The 23,968-nt window shown below is 47.1% G+C and overlaps 1 protein-coding gene across 1 annotated transcript in view; it reads right to left on the bottom strand.

Annotated features, from left to right (window-relative positions):
• The window catches only part of XKR7 (XK related 7), a 40,283-nt gene that overhangs the window by 11,992 nt on the left and 4,323 nt on the right, over positions 1–23,968 (bottom strand). Inside the window, exon 2 of the mRNA XM_019972230.2 lies at positions 12,523–18,681. Within this exon, the coding sequence (XP_019827789.2) occupies positions 12,523–13,106 (584 nt within the window). The 5' untranslated portion in view covers positions 13,107–18,681. The remainder of the gene's footprint in view (positions 1–12,522; positions 18,682–23,968) is intronic.

Here is a 23,968-nt window from a genome sequence, read left to right as displayed (position 1 = left end):
AGGGAGAAGTAAGTAGTCAGAATGGCCGCCGAAAAGGAGATGAGGAAGCAAGGGATGAGGGGTCCATGGTGAAGCATTTAGTCTTTATCTGAAGTCAAAGAGAGGTTTTAAACAAGAGGATGAAGATCACGTGAGATAGCACTTCTGCATTTTAGAGGGAGTACCTAGGCTGTAGGGAGCAGATTGGAGGGAGGCAAGGGTGGAGGTTGGGAGACCAGGTACCAGGTGAGAGGTGAGGATGGCCCAGACAGAAGGGATGAGCCTCAGAAATGTTTAGCAGGCACTTGGAGAAGTGATTTGCCCAGAGTCAATAGCCAGAAGCATCAGAATTGCACCTCAGGTTAGGGATGGACAACTCCCCCGTTTCACTGCCGGACACGGATCAAGCTGAGGACCTAGATGTGATCTGTATGTTCCCTGGGAAACACTGGGCCTCCAATTATATAGCTACCTCACCTGCACTGTGGCCAAGTGCGCTCTTGGGGGGAATGGCCTTGAGGCTCCCTCCCCATCTGTCCACCCGTCAATGCTGTGTGCTCCTGCAAGGATGCAAAATAGGACCTTCCTGGAGCTGGCAGCCAAATGAGTCATAAATGTCAGTAAAGGATGCGATCTTACACGTTTGGCTCCCATTTCGTATGGTGCTGCGAGCGAGGCTGTCTCCTTCCTCCTTAGCAGCCCCCTACAGAGACACAGCACTTTTTTTTGCTGGGCTAAGGCCAAACATCTCCCTGCCACTAATTTTAGGCTCTGGCTGAAAAGCTGAGACCCTCTCTCAACCCACCCACTGAAGTCAGCTTCCAACCAGTGCTTCTCTCTTTGCCTTGCAGAGAAGCAGGTGGCTCTTCTCCAGCAAAGTGTTTGGGACCAGGTTCCTGCCTCATGTCCTTCACTGTTTGAGCACAGCCAGATCTCCTTCCTTCTTGGGGCCTCACTTTCCCCATCTGTGAAATGGGTGCACAGCAGAGACTAAAACCCAGGACTCCATACTCTAGCCCAAGGCTCTTTCTTCCCCCTTTTCCTGAAATCCTTGTGCAACATTGGGATGATGTGAGCCTGTGAGGGAAAAGGAGTTAGATTCTGGTCTCCTGGTGACATTTGAAGGTGCTTGAAGATCAAGGCAGGGAAAAAAACCACCATTTTGTTTGTCTGGTCTGAGGGATCCTAGATGGTAGATGGGCTGAGCTGATATTATTAGGGACTCTGGGGAATAATAGAGTGGTGTCCTGTCTAAAAAGGCAGCTGTCCCTCAGCTCCAACTGATTGCTGTTGTGGGAAGGGAGAATGTGAGGCCAGTATGGCTGGAATTTCAATTTTTCAAGAAGAGCTGGGAATTAGGATACTTATGCAAAAAAACAAAAAACGAAACAAAACTCAATTTGGAAATGTTGGCAACTAATTTTAAAGCTACCACATGAATTTAAAAGAAATTATTATTTCTTTTTTAGGTATGGTGACAGTATTACATACTTTAGTTAAATTTTAAAAGTCTATTTTTTAATGTACTGAAATATTTATGGATGCAATGATACCACACACACAAAAAGTTTCCATCACTGCAGAAAGTTCTTTCAGATGGTGCTGGCCAGGAGTTGATCATTCTTGGAACAGGCTGGTGGTACACGGACGAATCATTATCCTGTTCCCTCTGCTTTTATATACTTAAATTATCTCCATAATAAAGTTTCATTAAACAGGAAGGGAAAAAATACCATGTGGGCCAAATGAACACAATCTTAGGCTGGACTTGCTGTTGGGCCACTGATTTGCAACCTGTGGTCTGGCAGATAAGTGTCACAAAGCCCTCAAGTCAGATCCACAGACTCAGAACTGTGAGGGGCTGTAGAGATGACTGGTTTATCCTCCAAACTGAAGACAGGAGGCCCTGCTCAGCTCCCCTGCCAAAGTCAGCCACTTTTGTCTGCATCCATGTCTGGTGATGTGGAGTTCACACCCTTGGGGCAGCTTGATTGTCAAGGTGATCTTCTTTCTTATCAAACATCTTCTGCCTCCCTTTAACCTTTTGTCACCTATCCTCACACTGTCTCTGCGTCACAGATAAGTCTCCTTCCTTGCAAGAGAGGTCCGGGGGTGAGAGGTAGTGAGCATCAGGTCCCTTGATGCCCTTCTCCCAACCCCTGTCTTGTTACTAAGCAAGTAGGATGGGCTGCTACTTGGGCCAATAATAATTGGTGGTAAATATTTTCTGAGAAAATAGTATGTGAAGGCCCATGCATTTATATTATTTCAAGACATCTTTTTTTAAAATAAGTGAATGTGGTCATTTAAGGTAATGATGGTTCCTTAAAAAAACATTTATTTATTTATTTATTTGGATGCACAGCATGCTTACTCCTTGGAAGAAAAGTAATGACCAACCTAGATAGCATATTCAAAAGCAGAGACATTACTTTGCCAACAAAGGTTGGTCTAGTCAAGGCTATGGTTTTTCCAGCGGTCATGTATGGATGTGAGAGTTGGACTATGAAGAAGGCTGAGCGCCGAAGAATTGATGCTTTTGAACTGTGGTGTTGGAGAAGACTCTTGAGAGTCCCTTGGACTGCAAGGAGATCCAACCAGTCCATTCTGAAGGAGATCGGCCCTGGGAAGGAATGATGTTCAAGCTGAAACTCCAGTACTTTGGCCACCTCATGCGAAGAGTTGACTCATTGGAAAAGACTCTGATGCTGGGAGGGATTGGGGGCAGGAGGAGAAGGGGACGACAGAGGATGAGATGGCTGGATGGCATCACTGACTCGATGGACGTGAGTCTGGGTGAACTCCGGGAGTTGGTGATGGACAGGGAGGCCTGGCGTGCTGCGATTCATGGGGTTGCAAAGAGTCAGACATGACTGAGCGACTGAACTGAACTGAACTGAAGAGCATGTGGGATCTTAGTTCCCTGACCAGGCATCAAACCTGTGTCCTCTGCTTTGGAAGCGTGGAGTCTTAACCACTGGACCACCAGGGAAGTCCCTCAGAACATCTTCACAAGAACCTTAAGGGGTGGGTTCTATCATCCCATTTCACAATGCAACTAGAGCTCCAGCTGGTGAGGAAACTTGCCCAAGGTCACCTAGTGAGGAAGCCATGGTGCCATGGGCTGTACCACTGCTCCAAGCTCTTAGCTACTTTGCTCTCTTGTATGAGTCCTGGGAAAACTCATCCAGGATCCCCAAGGCCCCAGCTGAACTTTACAGATGGGGTAGCTGAATCCCAGGCAGTGAAATGTCTTGCTCAAGATTCTGATTTTAGAAACAGACTCACAGAGTTAGAGAATGAACTTTTGGTTACCAGGGGGTAAAGATGAGGGGAGGGATAGATTGGGAGTGTGAAATTAACATGTACACACCACTATATTTAAACTAGATCATCAACAAGGACCTACTGTATAAGTCAGGGACCTCTCCTCAATATTCTCTAATACCCTAAATGGGAAAAGAAATTGAAAAAGAATAGATACATATAATATATGTATAACTGAATCACTTTGCTATACTCCTGAAACTAACACAACATTGTTAATCAGCTATATTCCAATGTAAAATAAAATTTTTTTAAAGCCGCGTTACTAATAGTACCTTTTAGTCAGAGAAGAAGAACCCAGAATATTAACAGTGGGGGAAAAGTTCTGATTTTCAAGATTCTATTCAGTTCATGTGAAAATTTATTGAGCACTTACTGCATACAAGGAACTTTACTTCTTCTATCTCCTAAGTCAGCCGCTTGCGCATCCTCCTGGGAACTCAGCCCCAGGGTTGCTCCTACTCTATCTTATACTAATACATATGTATTGCCCTGAGCCTGCATTTCTTCACTGACAGTTTGGAGGGCTGCAGCTGCAGATGAAGGCCTAAGCAGACCCCAGTGTCATGTCTGCACAGTGAAGTGCTCCCACATGGCCTTAGCGCTCCCCTCTTCAGCCGAGGATGCAAACCTTGCTTCAACAGACTTCATGTTCTGAGAATCTCCAATGCAGGCTCAGTTGTTTCAGATGTGTCTGACTCTTTGTGGCCTCATGGACCATAGCCTGCCAGGCTCCTCTGTCCATGGGATTTTCCCAGTAAGAATACTGGAGTGGGATGCCATGCCCTCTTCCAGGGGATCTTCCTGACCCAGGGATTGAACTCGCTTCTCCTGCATTGCAGGAGGACTCTGTACCACTGAGCCACCAGGGAAGCCCCAAGAATCTCCTATAGACCTCATCAAAGCTGGCTGGGTACAAGGCCACCAATAGTAACAGAGGGTCTGCTTGGAGTCACTCACCACGGGGGACAGAGAGAAGAATGAACAAGGCTTCAACTCCCCAGGGGCTTGTAATCTGTTAAGAAAACCAACCAGGTGGGCAAGGATTACAACAGAATCTGATCAGGACAGTGGGGCTAAGAGGAATGAGTAATTGTGCCTGGGGGGAAAGTCTAAGAGGAAGAACCCAGAATGTGTTAACAGTAGGTATTTTATACTAAAATAAAATTTAAAAAATACTTTTCTGACTTTTTCTCTTTCCAAAGCAATACATGATTATTTGTTTTCTAAGAATACGCTTAACTAGTAGAAGGCAGAATATTTTGGTAGTTACACATGTGGGCTTGGGAGCCCGACTGCATGGCTCCCCACGCACTGGCTTTCCTACTTATGTACTGAGAGGCTGTTATCTCTCTGTGTCTCAATTTCCACATCTGTAACAATAAGCCAATAACTCTAGCTAACACAAATCGAGAACGTATGATGTTTTGATTACTGTGCAAAGCAAATTCCATATATTAATTCAGTAGCCTTCACAAGGGCCATTTGTATAGGCATGTTATTATTCCACTTCACAGATAAGGAAACAGGCCCAGAGAGGTTAAGTAATTTGCTCAAGCTAGCTCATAAGTGGCAGAGTCAGAGTTTGGGCTCAACAATCCTTATTCTACATTATCACACTCCCAACCTGACAGGATTGAAGAGGAATGGTTTAATCTAAGTCTCTAAAATTATAGTTATAATTCTTAATAACATCTGATTTTTTACAAACAGATTTTTTTTTACAAACATGTTTTTAAAATGTGTATGGGTAAAACGTATATATGTATTTCTTGGTTAATTAAAAGCCAGAGTAAAACCTTCAAGTGATATAAGAAATACCTAGTTAATAAGGGAAAGTCTCTCCTAACCCCACCTCTCAGCCCCCAGAGATCATGAGCAAGGACAGTCTTCTTTGGACCTCTCATGCGCTGCCTGAAGTTTCAACGAGCACTTACAGTTCCTTTTTAAACAAACAAAATAAGCAAGCAATTTCCATTTTAGATGAAAGAACAAACAACAGTCTGTCTGATTGAGGGGGTGGGTGTTGGGGTCTGAGGGGTAGAAAGTGGCACATGGTGGGTTTGCTCAAGGAAAGCTACTCCAAAGAGGTGGCTCTTTTTTTGTTTTTTTTGGTTGCACCTTGCAGAATGCAGAATCTTCATTCCCCAAAGAGGGATGGAAACTGTGCCCTCTGCAGTAGAAGTGTAGGGCCCTAACCACTGGACTGTCAGGGAATTCCCAGAGGTAGCATTTGAGCTTGGCCTTGAAGGGAGTACAGAGTTTCACTGGGTGGAAGATGCAGGGCGAGGGAGGTGTTGCTGAAGGAAGGAGAGCAGGCAGCTGCTCAAGGCACGAAGGAAAAGAGCGTGTGGCTTATGGGGGGGGTGGGCATCAGGGGTGGGCAGAGCGCTGAGGAGATGAAAGGGCAGGAGGTAAGGGGCTGACACCAGGCTACAGCTATAGGCTACAGCTATAGGCTACAGCTATAAGACTCGCTCCACGGACAGAGGGGAGCCAGGGCAGGCCCTCTGGCTACAGTATGGCAGGGTCAGCTCTGAGCTTTCGAATTATCATTCCGGCTGCAGGTGGAGGCAGGATGGGGAGGGGTAGGTTGGGGAGGGGAGGGACTGGAGGCTGATAGGATTTCCCAAGGGAAGAATTCCGAGGCCCTTACAAAGGCTGAGTGGTGAATGGAGAGGCCAGAGTAATCCCAGCCCATCTTCCTTCCTCTCCCTAGGGACCTTCGCCCCAGCAGCCGGGGGTTCAAAGCCATTTCCTGGCAGCCCTCCCTCCTCCCCCAGGGCTTCTCCTGTGTGGTCTTTATAGATCAAACAGGGGACACTGGGCCCAACTGCCGCCACTGTGTCTGTTAGGGGCTGCTCTAATGGCCTGTTGCTGCCAGCTGGGCAGAGAGGGGAGGACGCTGGGGTGGAGAGCATCCTGGAGAGGGGTCTCCCAGGAGGTGGGTGGTGAGGCTCGACTGCCACAACCCTGCAAGGTCAGAGCAGGGAGGGACCTTGCGGATAGTCACAGAGTTCAAGGGGTTGTAAAACATGTTTCAGTTGTAGGGCTGTCAAAACAAAATCTTAGAAATGCAGTCATCATATCAAGAAAAGAGAAACTTGAGATGCTCAGGCTGAAATGATGGTAAGAGGTGAAACACAATTTGAAAACCACTGTGGAATCCAACTCCTGACCTGTTTTATAATAATACAAATAGTAATGGTTACTGAGAATTGACCACTTCCTGTGTTCCAGCTCCTGTGCTACACATACATTCTTTAATTCACTCCTCCTCCAGATCACACATGATAGATATTGTTAGGAAGAATGTCCAGTTTGCAGATGAGAAAGTTAAGGCACAGACAAGTTATACCATTTGCCCAAAATCACAGAAATCGGCAGACACAGGTAATAAGGCTGATTCCAGAGTATGAGTTCTTAACTGTTAACTGGCCCCAATGTGGTAACTGACCAAAGAAGAAAAGCTGTCCTGTCTGCTATGCTTGAAACAGGTCCCTCCCTGCTTTGCTACTGCCCAGGTCCAGCTCCCATCTTCTCTCACCTGAATCATTAAGCAGCCTCTTTGTGGGTCTCTGGACTTACCCTGGCCTCCCTCCAGTCCATTTTGCATCCAGCCGCCAGAGTGATCGTTGTAAAACCTAAGTCCAGATCCTGTTCCTCCTCTGCTCAAATCCTCGTGGGCTCCCCACTTTGTGCAGAGTGAAAACCCCAAACCTCCCCTTGGCCCTGCATTGTCCAACCCCAGCGAACCTGCCCCACAATCATTTCTTACACTCTCCCCTCAGCTCTCTCCTCTGCCCCAGAGACTTCTTCCTCTGCTCCTTTCCTATGCCTGGAACACCCATCCCAAGATGTCTACACAGCTCCCCCTCACTCTGTTCAGCCCTCTGCCCATGTGCCCACCCCTCACAGAGGCTGCCCTGACCACCTTATCTTGAAGGACTACCCTCTCACCCATTTCACCTTTTCCCTAGGGCTTACCACTATCTTGACCCATTATATTTTATATTCTGTGTTATATTTGTATTAAATATTATGTTTATATTAGGTAATTTATATTATGTTTATTGGTTTCTCCCACTAGAGTTTTGAGCTCCAAGAGGGCCAAGACTTTGTCTTGTTCACCACTCTATTTCCAGCACTTAGAGCAGTGCCTGGTAGACAGCTGGTGCTCCATGTGTTTGTGGAATGAATGATTACAGATTAAGTGCACAGCTGCCATGTCCCTATGGCTTCAGGGGCCTTCTAGGCCCTCTTACCTTCCTGCCCACTCCCAGACCACTTACTCAGTGAACAAACCTCTTTCCACAGGGAATAAAGCTCAGGCTGATGGTATGACCCACTGCCAGCGGTTCTGAATACTTAATGATGGGCCGGTTCTTTGCTAAACCCTTGGTATATTATCTCGTGAGACCTCGAAACAACCCAAGAGGTGACACCATTATGGTCTCGTTTATAAAGGATGAAACTCAGGCACAGAGAGATTATGTGTCTTGTCAAGATCACATATATAATGTGGTACAGTCATGATTTGAATCGAGCACATTTGAATCCAGAGTTCATGCTCTTAACCATTATGTGAAGAATAGAGTTTCCCTGAGAGGAAACCCAGAGCCTGGTTTTCACACCAGGGAGGTCACTAATGCATTTCCAAACTTTTCTTGAGTGCAGAGCTTGTGAGGAGGCTGAGGGAGCAATACTGGGGCCTAAACATGGAGGAGGTGTTAGAGGGAGGGCTTTCAATGTCCAGTTTGCCTCCTTCCTTCTTCTCCCTCCTGTTTGGGGTCCCCAGATCCCGACAGCCTGGGAGGAATCCCATGCCAGATCGTCTCCCACTAATTGGCTTAACAAACCATGCTTATCTGGGCAAAGCTGGGGCCCAGTGAGTTTAAGATTAGGGAAAGCAGGATTCATGGCTTACTGCTCTGCTGCCCACGGGGTCAGAGGGGACAGGGTTAGGACTTTAATTGGCTTAACAGTGCTGAGTGGCTTAACAGCTCAGAGGGTTGTGCGGGGCGGGGAGGAGCGCTGGGCAGAAAGGGATGAATACACAGGTTGGTGTCCAGCCCACAGCCAGCTTCGTGTCTGACCAGAGGATCTGTGTGTTCTCTCAGGGATCAATCTGTTTCTGTGCTGGGCCATTGCTCTGGAATCTTCTAATGCAGCCAGTGTGATGGTAGCAGGGATAGAGCTTGGGCTTGGGAACTGGACAAAAGCAGGTGGACATCTCACCTCTCCCCTGCTGCCTCGATGGTTAACCTTGGGCAAGTTACTTTACTTCTCCAAGTCTCACTTTTTGTCTTATAAATGGGTAAATCAACTGCCACCAGAGGGAAGGTTTCAGGGCAAAAAAAGGATCACGTTCCTCGAGCACCTCACTTGGGGCCTGCTGAGACTTGGAGGGTGAACAGTGTCTGTGAATTCCTTCCTTTCCTCTCCCACCTCAGAGCCCCATTTTGCATTTAAAATAATAATACCCATTGTTTGAGAACAGAAAAACAAAGGACTTCAATCAACTGTGAGGAGCTGGTCAGAAGTTACAAGGAGGATGGGGCCCACATTTATTTCATGTAGTTAACATTATTTTTAAAAACCTTAATTAGTAGTTAAATACTGGCAGAATTCAGCTCCCCGCGCCACCCCCCGCCCACCAAAAAAAGACCCAATTTCTGATTCCTCAAGAGAAATCAAGACAACGCCTGGTCCATGATTTCACATGGCACCATCAGCTGGAGCTGGGTAGTAGCTTCATCTTCTCTAGGCTTGCCTCATACTGTCCCTTGACTGAAACCCATGTACTGACACAGGTCTATGTTATCTAGCTCCATTTTTTTTTTTAATCTAGCTCCTTAAAGTATTCAAATTTCGATTCAGCATTGTATCAGTACAAGCATGAGGAGTTGAAAAACATCTTTAGGTTTCAAAGTAATTTATTTGGATTAATTTATTCAAAATTTCAGGAAGTAAATGACTGGCCAATCCCCAAGCTTTGATTCTGCAGGTCACACACACACATCTCCTTCCTCATTACCCCAGGTTCCACCCGTGAGAACATCTGCACCAAGTCCCACTGAACAGTGAAGTGGTTCTTTGTGGGAACCTTTCACATGGTAAGCGAACACGTTGTGCCCACATTGCTTAGTTTCTAGGAATACTAACCCTGCTGGCTTCTCGTCTGGATTTGCCTCCATTTAGCCATATCCTCCGGAGAAGGCAATGGCACCCCACTCCGGTACTCTTGCCTGGAAAATCCCATGGATGGAGGAGCCTGGTAGGCTGCAGTCCATGGGGTCGCTAAGTTGGACACGACTGAGTGACTTCACTTTCACTTTTCACTTTCATGCCTTGGAGAAGGAAATGGCAACCCACTCCAGTGTTCTTGCCTGGAGAATCCCAGGGACGGGGGAGCCTGGTGGGCTGCCGTCTATGCACAGAGTCGGACACGACTGAAGTGACTTAGCAGCAGCAGCCATATCCTCAGTCATTTCAGAATCCAAAGCTTTGGGGACAGGGGCCCAGAGGCTTCAGCCCTGATAACTAGACCCAGAGTCAGAATTCCAGAAAAGGGAAGGCTCTTAAGGTCATCAAATCTATTATTTTCATTTTACATACAGGGAAACTGAAGCCCAGAGGTGGGAAAAGCCCTCGCCCAAGGTCACCTAGAAGCTAGTTACAAACCCGCATAAAGTCTCCTGATCCCCACACTACCCCCAATCCAGCACTTTTCTGACAATATGCACTGTCTCCCCATCCTTATCCACATAGTTCAACTCCCTCCCCCTCCTTTCCCATTCGTATCTCAGTCTAGCAGAAGCCCTGACTTTCTATCATCCTGGAATCTTGGGATCTCAGACTCATAATTCTTTGAGCTTGGGGGACACTTTAGTGGCAGAATTGCAGGGTAAATAAATTGAACTTGAGCTTTGAAGGCAGAGAGTCTTGAGTCCCAACGCTTCTACTTTCTAGTCGTGTGACCTTGGGCAAGGATGTCCCCTTTCTGAGCCTCCATTCCCTCATCTGCTAAGTAGGAATGATAATACAACCATGTTACAGAATTCCTAGGAGGGATACAGGAGATGAAGCAGGTAAAAAGGCAACCAATAGGCTGATGCAAAGTGAGCGCTTAATAAAACAATTGTTACAGAACTGTAAATTAGGGGTCTCATGTCCAGATGTGATCAAAGAGAATGGAACTGGACAAACTGAAGCACAAATATCCTGTCTAAATTGTTCCAGGCCTAGAACTGCTAGATGCCTTTTTTTCCCAAGGGAAAGTGAAGACTCTAAATTTTTGAAATACTATACAAGCTAGACAAAAACACTACTGTAGCCCAGGTTCAATCCAAGAGCTATTAGTTTGTCATCCCTGCAAAATCACCTCATCCCAACCCCCTCACTTTACAAATAGGGTTGAGTAGAAATTGCTAGCCCTTTCATCTAAGAAACCATGGAGTTCAATGGACTCTCAGCCATCTGCGGCCACTCTCCTGAGACCCCATCCCCACCCTGTTGTCATTTTTTGCTCTGTTTGAGGGAAATTCAGTTTTATGTTCAATAAAAAACTATTCATTTCTTGTAAGTAGATTCTGAGCATAGGGAGAAGGAGGTTTTGAGGTAGCCAGTGAGTCAAGGGGCAGCTGGCCCACTTTAGGCTGAAGGGAAAGGGGGATGAAGCTTTGGCTACCAAGAATAGGAAGTTACCATTTCAGAATCTAAAAATATCTTTCACCATCTGTCCACTCGGGCACAGAATGATAAATGCAGATTAGTTCCTGGATGTAGACATGAATATTTTTATGTATCAAGCTAATAATAATACCACCACCTTGTGTGGATAGAGTTCCACCCACCTCTTCCCCCAGGGCAAACTAAATGGAATACACAGAACATCTAGGCAAAGCATAGATGGGGAAACCAAGGCAGAGAGCGATTTGGCAACATAACAAGGGTGACACAGCAAGTGAGCAGCTGGGACAAACCCTGGGAGTCCTGTTTCCAACCCTCAGCCCAGAACTGAATCTACTAGTTAAGCAGAACATGTTAACAAGTAGCAGAATAAACTTAACAACAGCAATAATCACCCTTTACTCTGAAGTAGCATTGACTTTTTCCATGTTTTCCCCACATCTGTGATAATCATGATAATCTACTGTATTCCTAAAATACGTTATAGTCTGCAGGGCTTTTACAAAGACCTTTCCTCACTGGACCAACCCAAAGAGGTAACAAAATGTGATGGTAAGTCAATGAGATGAGAAAAAGAGGGAATCTCCCTCATTTCACAGGTAAGGAAACAGGCTTGGAGGGAGGAGGGGTTTGCCTAAGTTCAAATAGTAGGCAAGTTCATTCTGTCAGTATACAGTACAGCCCAACTTACTAGAGAAATACAGACTCAAGGGAAACCCTAGGTTCAGAATTCCCCGTCTCCAATTAATTCAGCTCAGCTCAGCAGGCACCCTCAGTCCTGGCAGAGGAAGAAGCCTAGAATTAGGCTGCTGTGCAAAGCCTCAGTTTTGTCTTACTGTCCTGAGATGAAAGAATAGCTAGTGGCTATCTAACCTCAGATTTAAGATCCCATATCCCCATGGCCCTGTTTCTTTTGAGGGAAAGGTAGAGACACTGAAGAAATCTTAGGAAGCCGAAAGAGCTAGACACCTTCTCAGCTGGGTCCAGCACACCCTTTCCCAAAAGTCCAAAAAGTTTGGGGAGGATATTCATTTAGTTGCCTCAAATTCTGTTTCTCATGGGAGGTTGGGAATGGACTGCAATTCCAAACTGAGAATCTTTGAGAGCAGGGAAGGACTTCTGAGATCTTTCCTAAGCCCAGGCTCAGACTCAGCACTCAGGCAGACTGGAGTAGGACAGGGCTGGATGGAGCTCTGGGGCCCTGTTCCAAGCTTCATATTCATCTCCGTTGGCCCTGGGCCCTCCTCATTCACACACCCCTGATGATCTCTTTCTCTTTCTTCTTGCCCCATTCCCTATCTTTAGTAGCCAGATCCGAGAGGATGGAATTGAAGCTGGTCAGAGTTAGAGGGCAGAGGTCAGTGAAGAGCCGGCAGAGAAGGAATCAGAACTGTAATAGGGTGGGGCGGGGCGGAGGTCAGGACTTAAGGGGGCGTGGAGGGTAATACAAGGACTGGGGCGGTGGGCAGCCCCTTACCACCCCCACTCCTCCAACTCGGTTCTCTCCACCTGAGCTTCTCCTACCTCCAGACCTGGCCGAGCTGCAGGAGGTGGACGAGGGTCTGCAGCAGCCAGATGCAGAGGCGGCAGCAACGGCGGCGGTAGGTGCTGGCCGAGGAGGGCGCGGGTCGGGAGCCCAGCTCAGGACTGCCTTCTTTGGTCCGGAAGGCGACGGCGCTGTCCTTGGTGCTGATGACCGGCCCGCCGGTACCGCTGTCCTTGGTGCTGACGGCGGGTCCCGGGGCCCCCGCGGGCTCCGTATAGTCGTAAACGAACCAGCGAAAGCTGAGCAGTTGCACGACAAGCGAAGGCAGGAGCACAAACAGCAACGTGAGGCCGAAGTAGGTGTGCTGACCCTCCAGGTAATAGGAGGCCGCCAGCCACAGGTCCGTGGCGCCGTCGGAGAAGAACACGAGCAGCGCGCACAGCACCCAGCAGCAGTCCCGCAGCTCGTAGCGCGGCCCCGGGCCCCCAGCCCCCGTCACCCCGGGCCCCCCGGCTACCTCTGCCGCCTCCCCGCGCCCTCCTGCACTGCCCCGGGCTCCTCCGGCCGCCTCCTCCGGCCCCGGGCCGGCCGCGGCCACCGCTCCATCCGACTTCGCGGCCATGTTGGCGGAGCAGGAGGCGGGGAGCGACTTCCGGGCGGCGGAGGGGGGGTGGGGTGCGGATTGGGGAGGACTCTGTGCAGGCGGCTCCCGCCTCCTCTTCTTCTTCCTCTTCTTCTTCCTCCTCCCTAATACTTCAATTATTCATTACCCTCGGCGCCGCCCCTGCCTTCCCCCACCCTGCCTGGGCTGTGGCTGGATGGGGGCAGACCTCCGGGGAATGAAGAGGGGGAGGGGTGGGGAGAGCATCCCAGGTCACCCTCTCCTTCCTTCCTCAGAGGCGTGGGGCTCCAGCCACATGCTTTCTGCCTCTCGGCCCCCCTCCCCACTCCACTTCCTTCATTCCTCTTGTCTTCACCGGTCCTTTCTCCATCCTTTCCTCTTCATCTCCTCTGTTTACCTTTGGTGGTCAGGGTCTGAAGAGGGTAGGGGACCAGGGACTTTGAAAACAAGGGGCTTTTTAGGCGGGCACCCCGATAACCCATTAGTAATCACTCCGTGCTCACACACCACTTCCTAGTTTCCAAAGTGTTCACATATTGTTCCATCCCTTTCTTTGATCTTGAGAGGTCTCTTTTCTTATTGTCTTTTTCTTACTGCTTTGAAGCTGTGTAAACTGCAGCTCTGAGACTTGCTGTCTCTTCCCACTCTCCCTTGTCCTCCCCCAGGGACTGCCTTCATCTGGCCACAGCCTTAGTTAAATAGAGGCTGGGAAGGGGGCAAAATCAGAGGGAAAGGGATGGGAGGAAACGCCAGGTGGAGGAAAGAGCAAATGCAAAGGCCTAGAGGCATGAGACTGGAGGGCATGTTTTCAAGGAAGTCTGGATCACAGATCCGAGGAGGTGGAAAGCTAAGAAAGATGGGGACTAGAGAGTTCCAAGGGATGCAGTCCTAAAAGGCCAGAAGCAATGGGCAACCATTGCAGAATTTGAGCAGAGAAGTAATATGATCAAATCAGTATTTGGAAAAAAACATTTTGCAGCCAGAGGAGAGAATTGCTTAGAGGGAAGCAGCCTGGGGATGGAGAGACCAGAGACAGAGAGAGAGAGAGGTAACAGTAATCCAGGAGAGAAGTAGGGTCCCTCATATGTCCTGGGTATCCCTAGCTCCCCAGCCCATCTCACCCTGCTTTGTTCAGATTGGATGTACCAGGGTATCTATGATACAAAGACTCATGTAGCAGTTTCTCTTTGCTCAGGACCATTCCAAACACTGTACATTTACTAACTCTTTAACCTTACAATTTGTGAGACAGTGTTTGTTTTCCTCCCATTTTACAGATGAAGAAACTGACTCACAGAGAAAGTTATTTGCGTGTGTGGAATCACACAAAGTGCTTACAGTTAGTAAACACCAAGTCAAATTCAAAGCCATCATCCAGTTCCAGAATAAGAACCTTTCTACCTTCCAAGGGGAGGATAAGAATTAGGTGAGAAAGGGAGGAGAGAGGAGGGGAGGAAAGGAGGTTTGACAATTGCCTTGCTTCAGAGTGGCAAGAAAGGGAAGATGAAGGGAAGACAGCTGCCTTGGGCTGGGAAGCCCCAGCCATCTGCAGCCCTTCAGCCCAGCATCCCTTTCACATCCAGGGAGTGTTTTGGTCCCAGCAATGTTCAGGAGGTTGGAGTGGCAGCTGTTGTCCAACGCTGAATGTGGAGGAGGAAGAGTTAGGGATTAAGGGAGTTTTTCAAGCTGGATACAAAGCTGACAAACTCCCCATGGGCCTGTGTAGACTGGTAGGAGTTTTGATGGGTTGGGCTGGAGGGGAGTCAGAATCCCAATGTGATTAAACAAGAGCAGTGTCTCTTCCTTCCTTTCTCCTCTACGACCCTAGGTAGGGAGATTCATGGGGCGCACAGAACCAAGAGCAGAGGGAAGATCTGACCCCAGACCCAACTGTGGCCCTGGGCCAGTTCTACATGTGTCTGATAGGGCCTGACAAAGTCAGGTTCTTGGCCCCACCCAATGAAGACAGGCCCTCTACCTCCCATGCTTCTCCACATCCCAGGATCAGCCTGTTAAAACAGGCATTAGAAGACACACTTTTGCATCTGAGACTCTAGAGTCAGGAAACCTTGGTTCCAAACCTTCTCACTCCTTCCTGGTTCTGTGACCTTGGGAAAGTCACTCAATTTCTCTTAGCTTCAGAAAAGAAAGTAACATGATAGACATGGGGGATAACCAATGCCTTCCTCCTAGGGCTGTGGTGAAGATAATTAATGCTCATCATTAGTTGGGGTGTTGCCTCCCTCTGGAAGCCCTCCTGAATCTCCCACCCAGCTGTGCCCTGGTCCCTATCCCTCAGAGAAATATCCCTGACCCTCCCTTGTTATGAGCTTCCATGACACTTTAGTCTTTTCCTTCTTAACATCAGTGCACTGGAAATTTATCTTTTTATGTCTGCCTGTTTGGAATTGCCTGGGAGTCCCACCAGAGTTGGAATAATTCATCTCTTTTCTTCACTAACAAATCACTGTTCCTGGCATTCAACAGATATTCTGTAAAAATCATTGAATGAAAGTATGAATGATCAGCCCTGTGAAATAGGTTCTGCTATTCTCTGTATTTTATAAACAAAGTAACTGATTCAGAAAAGGGCAGTGACCTGTGTGACTATAAACCTTTCTGTATGTCAGAAGCTGTGTTAAGAAATCTACCGAAATTACCACATGTTATCTTCAGACCATCCATTTTGGAGGGGGTGAGGAAACTGGGACTCAGGGAGGTCCTGTCATTTACCCAAGACCATTAATTAGGAAGTAGCAGAGTTGGCATTCAAGAACTCTAGTTCAGGTACCTGGAGTGGCATAGGGGAAGGAACAGGTGGGGTGCCTAGAGTGTGGGTCAGATGGAAGAGACTCACCTGTCGGTGGCGCTATAGTGGGGACGCTGCCCTGAATGAGTTTGGACTGGTGTGTTCTGAGTGGCCTGAGATCAGAGATCAGGGATTCAGACTGAGACCAATAAGGAAGTACAGGGGTGGTGTTCCACTGGGGGCTGAGGCAGAACAGCTTAGGCAAAGGCTCTCCAATGGGACTGAGCCAGGCTCATTCAAGGGCTACAGTGAGGCTGGGCCTGGCTGATGTGGAGGCAGAAGGTGGACCAGAGCTGGTCAGAAGTAGGTAGGTCCTTTGACATCTCACCCAGTTCCCTAAGTTCTTTCATTTTACAGGGACACTGTAAACAGAGAGAGAAGTACACATAACAAGTGGCAGAAGCAAATATGAGAACTTTTTCTTTGTGCCCAAGGACATAGACTCTGGGTTTGGTGGGAATCACTCTTGGGAACGGCTTTTATCACATTTCCTCAATTAGCCAAGAACTCAGTTCGTGCCAACCACACCCTCTGCTTGGACCAGTTTCTAATACCATTCCTTAGTTCCTGTGCAAATTATGCATGAGATAATTGACACAGCATTGTTTATAACAAGAAAAATTGGGAATGACCCACTTGCCCATCAGTAGGTGGCTGACTAAATAAATTGTGAACTTCCTGACAACAGAATGGCATATGGCAGTAAAGGGGCTTTTTAAGCACTCTGTCTCCTAATATAGAGAGATGTTCATAAGGAAAAGCAATGGACAGAACAGGTGAAAAGTGGGACTAATAATTTATATTTGTAATTGTTTGCATATGCATAAGGAAACTTCGGAAGTCTACGGAAATGAGATTACTGGGGAGCACTGGGCAGAAGGGAAACAAGGATGGGAGGGAGACTTTATTATATAACTATTTATAATTTCTTGAATCATGTGAATGTATTTACCTATTAATAAAATGAAATAATAATGGGGACAGCTGCTAGTCAGCTACTGCTGAGTGCTGTCATATGGGAATAGGCGCCCAGTATGGTCACATTTTCCAATTATTCAAGAGAAGCCAGAAATCCAGATTTTATTGTGAAATCTCTTGATTTTTAAACCTTGGCTCCATTTTTTTCTCAAACACTTTTCAGGCCAAATAAATAGGTCAGTGGGTCAGACAGGGCCTGAAAGCCACCAGTTTTCAGCCTCAGCTCAAATGGCTTCCGGCTCCCAGAGCTGGGAGTTCTCAGCACCTGAGGTCCCTGCCCCCACGTGGGTAACTACAGACAGAAACAGGAAAGCGTCTTGTCCTTCCCCTTTTCTGGCACCCTCCAATCTTTGTCCCTTGGGGCTGTGACATTTGGGGCTTTTAACTCAAGATCTGGAAGGCAGAGAGGGGTTATGAATGCTCAGATAAATCCCTCCCCTGGGGCCCTGCAGGCATCGAGGCCCAGCTGCCTCCTGCTGCCCACCCATCTGTCCCTGGGAGGTGGGGATAGGAGTGGGACTGGCAGTGATGGGGGCGGGCAGAAGTCTCTGCTCTGAGCCTCAGATTACGGGGCTCTGTCTAGACTCAGCTTCTAAGAGATTGCAAGAAAAGAAAAACAGGAGCTTCCCTGCACCTAGTCAGTGTATGCTGAGGTAATTTGACCAAATTACAAGATGTCAGCACCGGAAAGGCCCTAAGGAGACTATCTCATCCAACCCGCTCGTGCAGCTGCAAAGACTGCCTTTTGGTCCCCAACACCCCACCCCAGACTTTTTAGCTTTGTCACCTCTCTCCTGGATACCTGGACCACACCAGCCTTCACTGGGTACCCCACAGCCCTTCTTCCTCCACCTATTGATCAATTTTCACCATTAGCCAGAGGGGCCTTTTTGTTTTATTTTTTAACAGATGTATACATGTGTGTATATATATATATATATATATTTTTTTTTTTTAATTTATTTATTTGACTGCGCTGGGTCTTAGTTGTGGTAAGCAGGATCTAGTTCCCTGACCAGGGATCAAACTCTAGCCCCTTGCATTGAGAGGGTGGAATCCTAACCACTTGACCATCAGGAAAGTCTCCGGTGGGGGGTGGGGGAAGGGGGCTTTAGAAAAGGGAAATTTCATCAGACCCCATTCTGCTTAGAACTTTCTGACTACTTCCTACCTCGCTTTGTGTCTGAGTCTTCAGCCCTGCCTACAGTCTTCAGGCCCGCCTCCCTGACCTCACCTCTTTCCTTCCCTCTCACATTCAGTTCCAGCCACACTCTTTGCTATTCCTTTAACATCCACCCTCTCGTTCCCACCCAGCTTTTGTTCCTGCTGCTCCCCTAGGTGTTCACAAGTCTCTATCTCTCTCTTTTCTAAAATGCTGCCTCTTCAGAGGGGTTTTCCTCATCATTTCCCCTAACACTCTGTCCCCTCGCCTGCCTTACTTTTCATTCACAGCATTTATCACTACACAACATGTATTTGTTTCTTATCTAGAGTATAAGACCTGCGGAGGCAGCAGTCACACCCATATTGTTCACCTCTGTATCCTCAGCACTTAGCAGAGTTTGGCACATAAACGCTTAGTGATCCTGAACCAGCTGTGACATGAAAGGGCACAGTCTAACAATTCAGGTGACAGCCCATCCTGGTTCTGCCATTACCTGCTTCGTGACCTTAAGGAACTCACCGCGCTTCTCTGGGCCTCAGTTTCCTCATTCAGTCACTAAAAGACATCGTCACTTCAACAATCTGTCCCAACATCACTTTCTTCTCCAAAGGAACCTGGAAGTCCTTTAAACAAATGTAATTGTATTTATTTATTTATCAAATAGTTACTACAGTCACATGACTCGACATCCAGAGGTACAAAGGAACACATGTCTCTCCTATCTTGTGCTCCAAGGTTCTTCCTGGATGCGCGCAAGTTTCCCCTTCCTTCCTTCTTTCCTCATTCCAACCCCCCCCCAACTTTATCTTTATATTGTCCTTCACCATTTTGAATCAAATCATAGCTTAACTATACACAGGTTTGTATTGTGCCTTTTTTTCACGACAGTGATTTGGGAGGCTGGTTTACTTCAGTGCATAGAGAGCACTCCTGTTCTTTGTGGCATCCCAGTCTTCCATTGCTTTGATGTACCGTAATCCACTTCACCAATCCCCCACGTGGTGGGCAATTAGGTTGTCAGCAGCTTGTAGCAGTACGTCAGTGAATGACTTTGTGGACACACCATTTTGGATATCTGTAGAATAAATGGCCTTGCTGATTGAGCAGTAGGTGTGTTTGTAATTTTGATAGATGCCCCCTGTAGGGACTATACTAATTTATCCCACACACATCAGCATTGAGTAAAAGTGCTCATAAAAGGCCTTTTAAAATGGACTTCAGTAAGTCCTCAAGACACCTTGCAGATGGATAAATTGTTCAGACTTGCTAAGCCTGTTTCCTCATCGATAAAATGTGGTGGTGAAGATCAGTGAGGTAGTGCAGGGGAAGTCCTTAGCACAGCTCTTGGCACATAGTAGGGCCCCTCTGAAGGTTAGCATTTCTCCTCTGCTGGATGCTATCTGCCCCTAGTCTGCGAGCTCTGTGGGAACAAGGGCCTTGTCTGTTTTGTTCACTGTTAGAGCACAGCCCTGGCAAATGGAAGCTGACCAAATAATTATTAAGTGAATAAGTCCAATTTCCAACTTTGCTTTGCCCACTAGGCCCTGTATTATGACCTAGCTCCTGCCTATCTATTCAGACTCGTTCCCTATCCCTTTCTCCCCTTATCCTTGGGCTCCATCCACATTGCCTCCTGCAGGTTCCCTCCTGCCACAGTGCCTTTGCACTCGCTGTTTCCCCTGCTTCAATTGATCTATCCTGCCACCCCACCACAATCTCTCTATTTGCTTAGTTTATTTCTACTCATCCTTAGGCCCAGGTCAAATGTCACTTTTTTAAGAAAGCTTCCTCTACCTCTATTCCCTGATGTAGGTTGAGAGACTCTCTATACAATCTTACTGGACTCTGAGATTTTCATTTGAGTCTCATCACAATTAGGAATGGTACCTGCATGAATGTCAATCTTATCTTTGTGACTGAAAGTCCATGAGACTCACGACTAGGCCTGTCCTCTTAAGAGTTGGATCCATAGGGCCTTGCACAGTGTAGGCACTCAAAAACCATGAACTTGAGGGAAGAGTGAGTGCCAACACCTATTTTACAGAGGGGTTGAGCCACGCATCCCCATGCAAGACAAGGGAAGTCTGGATTCCAAGTTCCACTCTCTTTCCAGTGGAAAGAGCAACTTTCATAAGGTTCTGGTTGGTAAAGAAGAGAGAGATTGGACCCTTAATTACCCGCAAAGCATGATTAAATCATGGTCTCACTCATTCAGCAGACCTTTCCTGAGGCATCCTCTGAGGATCCTGGGCAGGCGAAGCCCACAGAGCCCCTAACCTCAGTAAGAAGAGGAGGACCAGAGTCCTTCTAGAAGACCTGAGGGAGAGCCACCCTCCTGAGGCATCAGGTCAGGGACGGGATGGGGTCTTCTAGGAAGAGGGGCCTGAAGAGAACAGTAAGCCTCAACAAGTGGAGAAAGAAAGCAAAGCATATTCCAGGCAGAAAGCACAGCCTGAGTAAAGGCTGTGGGCAAGTCAGGGAGTATTTGGGAACTTGGGTTCAAGGAGAGTAGAGGAAGATGAGACAGAAATTGAACTCACAGACAAGTACCAGGAGATGTGTCTCTGAAGGGTCATTGCAGCACTTCTTTTTTTAATTTGAAAATGTCTTTAGTTTTTATGTTTTTTTCTACAGTTTCTATTTTTCAGTTGAAGGTTAATTGCTTTACAGTATTGTGTTGGCTTCTGCCATACAACAACATGAATCAGCCTTAAGTATACATATGTCCCCTTCCTCTTGAACCTCCCTCCCACCTCCAGCCCCATCCCTCCCCTCTAGGTTGTCACCGAGGACCATGTTCAGCTTCCTCTGTTACAGAGCAACTTCCCATTTTACATACGGTAATGTACACGTTTCAACGCTACTCTCAATTTGGCCCACCCTCTCCTGCACCCACTGTGCCCAAAGTCTGTTCTCTATGTCTGTGTCTCTATTACTGCCCTGCAAATAGATGCATCAGTACCATTTTTCTAGATTCCACATATATGTGTTAATATATGGTGTTTTGTTTTTCTCTTTCTGACTTACTTCACTCTGTATAATAAGCTCTAGGTTCATCCACCTCACTAGAAGTGACTCAAATGTGTTCCTTTTTATGGCTAATATTCTATTGTATATATGTACCACACTTCTTTATCCATTCATTTGTTGATGAATGGTTCCATATCTTAGCTATTGTAAAATAGTGCGGCAGTGAGTACTGGGGTGCGTGCATGTGCTAAGTCACTTCAGTCGTGTCCAACTCTTTGTGATCCCAGGGACTATAGCCCACCAGATTCCTCTGTCCACAGGATTCTCCAGGCAAGAATACTGGAGTGGTTGCCATGCCCTCCTCCAGGGGATCTTCCCAACTGAAGGATCGAATCAGTGTCTCCTGCATCTCCTGCATTGCAGGCAGATTCTTTACTGCTGAGCCACCAGGGAAGCCCGAATAGTGGGGTACATGTGTCTTTGCCAGTTATGGCCTCCTCAGGGTATATGCCCAGTAGTAGGATTGCTGGGTCATGTGGTAGTTTTATTCCTAGTTTTTTTAAGGAGTCTCCATCCTGTTCTCCACAGTGGCTGTATCAATTTACATTCCCAGCAGCAGTGCAGCACTTCTTCTAAACCCCAAAGATGGAAAACAACTGTGTTTATCCAGAAAAGAAAGGGTCAGTAAACGTGATACTTACGACCGCCACGCTAGCAAGCCTTAGGAAGTTATTTAGTCTCTAATGTTGGGAAGGGTGTGCATCACTGGTAAGAGTGTAAATGGGCACAGCCATTCTGGAAGAGAATGTGGCATTGTTTAGGAAAAAGAAGTGTGTGCACGCTCTCCGTCAAGGCAACAGCACACGAGGGTGTTTCTTGTGGCACTGTGTGGCTGGTGCAGAGAAAAAGGGAACTCAAGCACCCACAGCCAAGGGGGAAGACATATGAAATGTCATGGAAGAAGTCTGGGGTTCTCAGGAACGAGAGATACACAGAGGATGTGGACAGATGGAAGGAACATTGAGATGAGAAAAAAAAAAGTGGAAAATTAACACAACAGCACAATGATATTATGTGGATTATCTGTGTCTACTACCTACTGAAACTAAACATACCCAGCAACCCAATCCTTGGTATTCATGCCACAAGAATGATATGTATGTGTATGTACCCAAAGGCACACACACGACTGTTCATATCTGCACTCTGTAACAGCCCCACGCTGCACACCACTGCAGGTCCAAAAGCAGACTGGTTTAATTGCAATGTAGTCCTCTGATGGAATATGCTACAGCATTGCGTGTACACCATACACAACTACACCCAACGACAGAGATAAATCCAGGCACAAAAGAGCACACCCAGTGTGATTCCATTTGTATAAAGTCCAAAACCCAGCAAAACCGATGTGCAGTGTTAGAAGTCAAGGTGGCGGTTATCTTTGGTGGTGGATGGGAGGGCTTGGAGGATTTCCCTAGGAGGGGGCTGCTGATGTTCTGTTGCTTGATCTGAGTGCTGGATACAACAGTGTGTTCAGTTTTTGAACATTCATAAACTATAAAATACTTAAGATTTGTGTGCTCCTGTATGTGTTATACCTTAATAAGAATTTTTAAAACACATAAACATTTAACAAAACTACTGTGTATTTTTCAAGAAACCACAAATATTTTAGGTCATATATCACACACAGTAGAGAAGGCAATGGCACCCCACTCCAGTACTCTTGCCTGGAAAATCCCATGGACGGGGGAGTCTGGTAGGCTGCAGTCCATGGGGTCGCTAAGAGTCGGACACGACTGAGCAACTTTCACTTTCACTTTTCACTTTCATGCATTGGAGAAGGAAATGGCAACTCACTCCCGTGTTCTTGCCTGGAGAATCCCAGGGACGAGGGAGCCTGGTGGGCTGCCGCCTATGGGGTCGCACAGAGTCGGACATGACTGAAGTGACTTAGTAGTAGTAATAGTAGAGAGGGTGGGCTCAGAATTGAGTGGGGGTGGGGAGAAAAAGAGAAAATCATATAAACGTTTAAGAGAGGGTCTTTGAAGACTAACTCATGACCATGTGCTAAGAGCTGAGCGGTGAGATTAAGTCAACCATCTGTGCTTTAGTGTGTGAAAAGTAAATGTAAAATTTTAATTTAGAAAACTAGATAAACAAATGAACTCTGGTGCTTATACACTGTAGAATACTCTGCAGCTGTCAGGGAATAGGAGAGATCTAAATATACCCATCAAAGATGTCCAAGAGCACACGGGCTGCAGAGTGATGATTTGCGTGCGACGCCCTCCTTCCCATCTTCCTACCCTGCCACGCATGTGATAGTCTTACATATGTTCTCTGGGTTCCTAACTATGTCTTTAAATGAACATCATCACACACCCAAACTGGGACTTCAGAGGGAACTGAGGTGTCGGGGCCAGGGGATGTCAAAACCGAACTTCAGTTTTCTCTTTCGTGTTTTCATTTTCAATAAAAAGAATCTATTCATGGAATTTTAAATGAATGGATTTCGTATTAAAGGTAGTAGTAAAGACCAGCTCAGGGAGGCCTGGAATGTTCTGGGCTTGTATTCTCTTTGAGGTCATTTAAGATTTTTCAAGTCAAGCCTTGGGACCATCTGTTGCCTGATGAAATCAGGGTGTGTGGATTTAGGACGCAGGTCCCCACCTGGCGTCCCCATCTGGCTGCATGACCTTGGGAGGGTCCCATGCCCTTTTCAGGCCTCAGTGTCCTTAACTGCCCAATGGGAGTCAGATTTCTTCATTCCCTGGGGACATGGGAGGATGGAGAGAGGGCAGGAGGAGAATCACATGAATATAAGGGATTATTCTCTGGGTCAGAGGAGAGGGAGTGGCGGCCTCCCCTCCACCTGCCAAGCCCACAAGGCACAAAGGAAGTGGAGGGAGGAGTTGGGGACCACCCTGAAGAGCAAAC

Source organism: Bos indicus, chromosome 13 (assembly GCF_029378745.1).
Source record: "Bos indicus isolate NIAB-ARS_2022 breed Sahiwal x Tharparkar chromosome 13, NIAB-ARS_B.indTharparkar_mat_pri_1.0, whole genome shotgun sequence".
NCBI classification, from domain to species: domain Eukaryota; kingdom Metazoa; phylum Chordata; class Mammalia; order Artiodactyla; family Bovidae; genus Bos; species Bos indicus.
This window is presented reverse-complemented; position numbering and strand designations above follow the sequence as displayed.